The sequence below is a fragment of the Ptychodera flava genome, chromosome 1 (assembly GCF_041260155.1).
Source record: "Ptychodera flava strain L36383 chromosome 1, AS_Pfla_20210202, whole genome shotgun sequence".
Lineage (NCBI taxonomy): Eukaryota > Metazoa > Hemichordata > Enteropneusta > Ptychoderidae > Ptychodera > Ptychodera flava.
Genome location: NC_091928.1, coordinates 35,716,006 through 35,722,944, shown reverse-complemented (window position 1 = coordinate 35,722,944; position 6,939 = coordinate 35,716,006). Strand labels below are relative to the sequence as shown.

The window sequence follows — 6,939 nt, the reverse complement described above, 5'->3', positions numbered from 1 at the left end:
TGAGATCATCCTGGATCGTAAACAACTAAATGACTATGTTCATTCGTTCGTGTAGGAGCCACACGTCTGCGCATAATGCTCCAAAAACGATAACATTGTCTTTAATAACATTCTCTTCGATACGAAGGCAACAATCGCATTAGAGTCCAAAGTAAACACGAAACCTCTGCAACATGTAGTACTGTATCGCTAGTCAATTGTGGCATTATTATACATATTCCCTTGATGTGTGTAATTTCGATATACATTAGCGCAAGCCCGTCTGCAATATATCAAAAATGGTTGTTAATGCTGTCCCTAAACATATCGACTTGAATGAATCATAAGCTACATAATGTGCATGACAAAAGTACATTTAATAATCGCAGCAATATACATGGTAACTTCTTTTCTCTAAAGTTGTAAAATCATGAAAAATATTCACATGTAGTTGTCAAGCCATTCATACATATCTTTGAAAGCTTCTGTGCTAGCCTTCATAACAACTGGATCAGATCTGTCCCTCGGTGAGCGAAGGCGTGGCCTACACCTTTAAACACTTTTATTTTCACAGCAGGCCCGTCCAACTTGGAGTTATCTCCTGATGCACCGATCGTCAGGCGATTGGCTTCTCTCACAGCATTTTCCATCTCAGATATTGTGTCCAAGGGCATTATCTTATCAAGTTCACCAAACATCAGTAGAGTCGGGGTATTCATCGCGAGGGCGATTTCCACCATATTAGGAGCGATCTTTACAGCATAGAAACCTACCGCTGCTCTGAACTTGTCGGCGTATTTGCCACTGGCCAACATAACTTGAAATCCTCCCCAACAGAAGCCGATGACACTCACAGAAGAGACAGACAAATTCTGCTGCAGATAGTCCAGCGAAGCGTCCATGTCTCCATCAACTCGGTCCTGTGGATGACTGGCCAACCACTCCTCATACGGATCAGAGAACATGCTTGGTTTGGTCGGGTCTAGTGGATTAACACCAGAATGTTGGTTCCACGGATTGTTTCGAAAGAAATTGGGCATGAGTATGGTGTAACCCTTTTCGGCTATGCTGTCAGCCAAGAGTCGACTTGTCGATGTACTGTATCCAGACATATCCGACATTAGTATGAGAGCTCCCTTCAGCTTTAAATTTCCCAGGGGACGACTTAGATAAGCCTTAAGGTCAGAGGTGATCTCAATGTCTTCTCCCCGAGCTTGAACTTCTTCCAAGATTTTGTCCGGCTCTGGTAGCTTTCCGGTAGCCATTTTGTTGTCGACAGATTCGTTTGTAACGGTAGTAGTAGTTTCTATATTTGAAAGAGGAAGAACATCAACGTGAATATTATCAAAAGTTTTTAAAAAAGCTTATATGTTAATCCTGGGGAATTATCTTTGTAGCAATATTGATCAAAATATGACTCCAAAGGTGGTTGACGAGGTAGGTGAACATTCACTAACATGGATGAGAAGCGACATCATGGCATCAAACCACAACCCGTTCCATTCACGTGGGGGCTTATCGCCCTGACCAAATAACTCGTTATCAGAGCTGCTAACGAGTTATTTGGTCAGGGCGATAAGCTCCTACGTTGGTGATCGGAAGAACAAATTAATGAAGGGGATTAGGTAGGACAATTAACAGATATGGACTTGAAATAGTATACTGAGATAGCTAGGGTAAAGTAATAGGCATACACTAGACACAGGTAAGGCATGTATAATGAATGAAAGGTTATTGCATGACATTTGTTGTTCATATTCATAACTTCTAGACGAATATTGCTTGCCATACCCTGTGTTTCATCTAAGTAGCGCCAAAGCAGTGATCAGAACTGTAATGGAATCTACGCAGGTCGATACTTGTTTGATAAAGTGTGTCATAAATAAATCAGAATAAGTCACACGTTGAATGATCGCGGGTGTGTTAGTGATTGTGCCAATATTTATCTGTATCGCCATAGTAATTATTTAAAGTACAACTTAAGAGAGTATTTGTATGGCACAGAGCTTTCGCGCTATTTTGATGTAGGAGGCTACGTTTGAAGTATGAATGTTCCGGGGAGGGATTTGGTCCTGCCAAATGAAGGTCATTCATATATGCACTAGAGATTTTAGCCCTTTGTTAACCTCATGTAGAGTTTTGACCATGAACGCGGTGATAAAATGCAAACTACTGACCCATGTTTTCGACTCTGGAACAACCTTTAACCAAATATAGGTACCATTATTTCGTAGAAAATGTAGAATTTTGACCTAGGCATAAGCTTATAAGGCTTTAAATGTGGACTCTTGAAACGGAAAATTTGGGTGTGTACTTCATAGCGTGAAGTCCCAAGGGTAAGCCTGTACCCAATTTGGGGTCGAGTTCCCAAGCCCCATGAATGTGAAAAAATACATCCAAAGCAATGTGTCGACTGCAATAATAAAACAGTATTTCAAAGAAAAATTGTTTTTGTACACGCATAAGTCAAGCGTCTTTTGTAAATTTTGCGCACATTGATTCGTAAACAAACAATCAAAGTTTTGAGTTTTCGACCAATGGACCGTCATTAAAGTTTTCGTATTGTCGTATGGCAGAAGTCTTCACATAACCATTTGTCGCCAAATTTCAATCTCGCTCGCCCTTGATATCGTCAGTGGTGCACCACAGACCCCGTCCGATCGTCAAGGGGAATCAAGGATGGTCATAATACAAACAGGCGCCATATTGCTAGAGGGGGCAGTTTTAAGGTCATACACAGAGTATTAAACAGCAATAAACGTACTTTAAACTGTAAAAATAACACGTGGCTATTTCACTCTCAAGTACTCAATAATAGTCTACAGTCGACATGATAATCGTTTATGTAATGTTTGAGGGAAAATAGATAAATTATCGCAGCCCAAACATTGTTCGCGATCACACAAAAATGTGAACTTGAAAGGCAAACTTGGCGAGTGGGGCTGTGCCGAAGGGTAGAATAAAACTAAAAAGTTTTGAAAAAGAGCATTATATATCTCATTTTATATTAATGATGGTGTTCACACCATGCCCAGAGTAAGATAATAAGTGACACAGCTTGGAGACTCGATAAATCGAAAAGTGCCGATGCTATCGTCAAGTTGGTGGCGCACTTTGATGAATGCTTTCTCGCTTCGGGCTAGGCCTACAAGGAGATATTCATGTTTTTGGGCGCTCTTGCTACCAGTGTTTGCTCCTATGTATATTCTATGAACGTAACAATATTATTAAGAAAACTATTTTACTGCATTGATGCGCATTAACTGTTAAATCCTTTTTTTTACAAAAAACAAATTTCGCGATCCGCATTTTAACACTTCCGACGAACAAACTGACGTAAACGTAACCTAATCACTCGCTATGCACATTCATGAATCGATGTCTCATATTCTATGATAGATATGATTTCTTTTATAGGCATATGCTTTGATGTCACTGTATAATCATACATCGAGAAATGTCCATCAAACACACACATTTACCTCTCATAGTGTAGCTGTTTGTTCTGTTAGAGTACTGATAGTTAGCTAAGAAAACAATTGTCGACTGGACTGTACACATACATGTATACGATACCATGGAAACACTTGCTGTTTGTTGATGGCAACAAACACCTATAAATCGAAGATTTTGAAATCTATTCGCTGAAAAATCACGTCTTAGTAGAGTTCTGTCAGAAGCTTTTAAGCCCGTCTGACACTTAATGAAAATCTTTTCTTTTAGAATTACAATGTGGGGAAACCGATTGGTTTGCATGGGAGATATTGGATTTCGACTTTAAATATCTGACCATTCCCGCATTTACAAAACTGACCCAGTCATGGAATTGCACTTGTTATTCTTGTGAAAAGATGAGTTTAGGGTAATATGCACCTTGAAATTTAAAGACTTAAACTTTTGCTCGAACTTTCCTTAATTAAACTGTCAACCATTCATTTACCAAATAAACAATAAAAGTCCGGGGTTAAAGTACAAAGATTGGTACCCTGAGAAACAAATTATCCATCATTTACCGATATTTGAAATTCAAAATGGCCGCCATCCTGTGTGAACTGTATGGGCTTCCGATTTCAGAAAACTAACATTTGTCTTACTCCAAGAGCTTTTGTGTGAGCCCCAATTGACAAGATGTAGATCAGAAAGCAATTGTCAAAATTTGAGAGTTAAAATATCTGTCCTGGTGGTGCATTCTACCTTGACCTGAAAAGTACAGTGTCAAACGATTTCTGTAATGAAACAGGCAACAGAGCCTGTGTTCACTTCTAATGGTGAACACAGCACCCATTTAGTTCAAAACGACTTAACTCAAACGTATGTAGAATCACACATATTAAAGTGAACTTCAAATGTTCATGTAAGCTTATAGAGGTAACATGAAAAGATCAAACCAATCTGTAGAATGTGTCTGAGTTTTCAGTCAGCCAGTTGACCAGCCATACTTGAGGATACACACAGTCATCGTTTCAAAAATCTTGTGGAGGAAATCTCATCGTGTGTAGTGAATCTGCAGACAATTTCAAAGCAACAACTCTAGACTACAAAAGTTACCTACCAGGCTTGACTTGCAGCGTAAGCAGACGCGTGGGCGCTGATGTTCGGTGGTCTGTTCCGTGACCGGGTCCTGACCTCATTGGGTCAATCTCGGTCAGGGGTTTAGCCACCGGCGTATGTGGACTGGGTAGTCTTGATGTAGACTTATGCAACGTTCTGACACGCATACTGCCAGAAAGTCAGAACGTAGCATAACTTTACACTAAAACTACCGAGTCCACATACGCCTGTGGGTTTGGCACGGTAACGTTAAGTTGCGGCATAGAGTTTATATTTGATTGACCTACTTATTTACTTACTGTATGCAAATTTCGATCGATAAATAATTCACTTAATTACGCTGGGCAGTATGTTATCAGGGGATTTGCCATTTGTAGTTAGGCCTACATGTCCTGAAAAGTGAGTCACAGATTTGGAGATTGCTCAAGACAGAAGAAAATTTCAAGACACTTCCTATTGGAACAAAGACAAAAATGTTAATTAACTATATCGCCTCATGCTCTGCAAAAGTCAAAATTGGAAAACTGCTATTTGCCGGTATTTTAGCTGTCTCTGAGGGCACGACGACCGATTGTGACAAATTTTAGTATTGAAATTTGTTGTTTTTTGTTTCGAAAAGGCTGAATCGATAAAAGGCATCCTGGAATTGATTACAACTTTCATACTTTCATGCAACAGCTTCCAATTGTTTGCATGAAGGGTGCGCTGCTTTTATCACATTTTGAAAAAATGGACTTCTAAGATTTTTCATTTTGTAATGCTACCGTTCCTAGTCAACCTCGGTAATGATAGCTAAGTTTACGGGGAATTTAAAATGATAATTTAACGTCTCTTGTAAAAGAAGTCAATTATATGTCAAATGACATTAAAAGCATCCCCTTTTGTAGAAAATTTTGATTTTTTCATAACATTAGACTTGGCCTAGTCGCTTGGATTTAACGCGACAGTCTGCTCAAGGTTATTCCTTCAACTTACTCTGTTTTTGATATTTAAATGAATGAATGAATTGAATGAATGAATGATAATATACCCACAGACTTGGAGAAAGTCTATCATAAAATGTCGATGTTTTATTAGGATCTTCGCGCAGATACACTGGTGGAACACAACGACATACTTAGTAGATACACAATATTGTCAGCTATTTATCAAATTATATCAGGTGTTGAATTTTATACTTATAAAAAGCGTCGCTTTCGACGTATTTAATCTTGGAAGAGCTCTACTTTCCGACCTTCTCTACCAATTCAACGTGATGTCCTGAGCTACATCAGACATTCTGGTGCAATTATCCCATGCAGGTCTTTCAGGAGGGGCTGTGACCAATTTCATGTTCCTCACACAAGTTTTCTTCTATAGTAAACTGTGTAGATAAGCCAGACATTAAAGTTGCCAACTCATTTGCTCATTGGCTAGAAAACACGAAAGTGTCCCTTGTCTTCGGAAAGACATATCCCTGAATCCGTAAGTAAAACATACCAGGGGGCTGTGGTCTTGGCAGATATGGATTACTATTGCCAGAAGTGCCAGTTGATGGCCTCTTTCAAGTAAACAGAAAAGCAATTGACTCCTGTCTTTCCTAGGACCAGTGCAATATGTCGAACTACATCTGGCTTATGGCGTTACGGTCAGAATTATTCATTCAATGTCGCAGATTCGTATCTTCGAGACAAAGAAGGAAACTGAAGGAAGTGGGTGACTTGGTGCCATGTTTTATTAGTCCATTTATTCATTTAGAATTGTTCTCGATAACGCAGTTGTTTCTTACCCTATCACACTGGCAAATATGATGCAGAGGCATTTCCAGACACAAGCAGAGCTCTGGAACGCTAGTGTATGTAGAAAGTTATGAGTAGCATGACTGTGCTATTATCTCGCCTGTCGAGCACTTACATGAGCGTCCAAGTGATTTGCGGCGTTGGGTTACTCTTTAACTAGTTTAAACTAGTTTTAACTTGCTCAACTAGTTTTTTGCCTGATGACTGCTTGTGAAAATGAGGGCTCAATTTTTTAAAGTTTTGTCGGTGGATGGATAGTTTTTAAAATAAAGAAAGGACCTATAGAATTCTACATGCTTTTTAAAAAGTTTTGACATTTGTTAACGTTCTTTGATATGGTTTAATTTACAAGCTGGTATTCGCTACAAGGATCTGACATTCAAATGTGAAACTAAGGTCGGTAGAGCAAAATTTGCAGTGCGTTCAATCTTTTTGGGACTGAAAATTGATGGCGTCCTGCGAAATTCGGCAAGGGTGGTGAAATGTTTTGGGGATTAAAACGTAATTTACATTGAAAATTAATATTGTTTAAAAAATTAATATTATATGTCAAGGCGCCATAAAATCCCCAAAACCCTTGCCAAATTTCGCAGGACGCCCTCAACTTTCACTCCCAAAAACCTATTTACAA

At 39.1% G+C, this 6,939-nt stretch overlaps 1 protein-coding gene across 1 annotated transcript; it reads right to left on the bottom strand.

Moving 5' to 3' along the window:
• Positions 1 to 338: 338 nt before the first annotated feature.
• Positions 339 to 4,761, bottom strand: LOC139136074 (carboxymethylenebutenolidase homolog). Its single transcript, XM_070703865.1, has 2 exons — positions 4,532 to 4,761; positions 339 to 1,285 (listed from the first exon to the last, which is right to left on the bottom strand). Exons 1-2 carry the CDS (start codon positions 4,695 to 4,697, stop codon positions 477 to 479), a joined length of 975 nt encoding a protein of 324 aa, XP_070559966.1. The 5' UTR covers positions 4,698 to 4,761; the 3' UTR covers positions 339 to 476.
• Between the last annotated feature and the right edge of the window lie 2,178 nt (positions 4,762 to 6,939).

Excerpts from the sequence above, each read along its gene's own strand:
- LOC139136074 (XM_070703865.1), bottom strand. The coding sequence starts at position 4,697 with ATGCGTGTCAGAACGTTGCATAAGTCTACATCAAGACTACCCAGTCCA. Across the intron at positions 1,286-4,531 it reads TACGCTGCAAGTCAAGCCTG|AAACTACTACTACCGTTACA; the intron begins GTAGGTAACTTT and ends TTTCAAATATAG.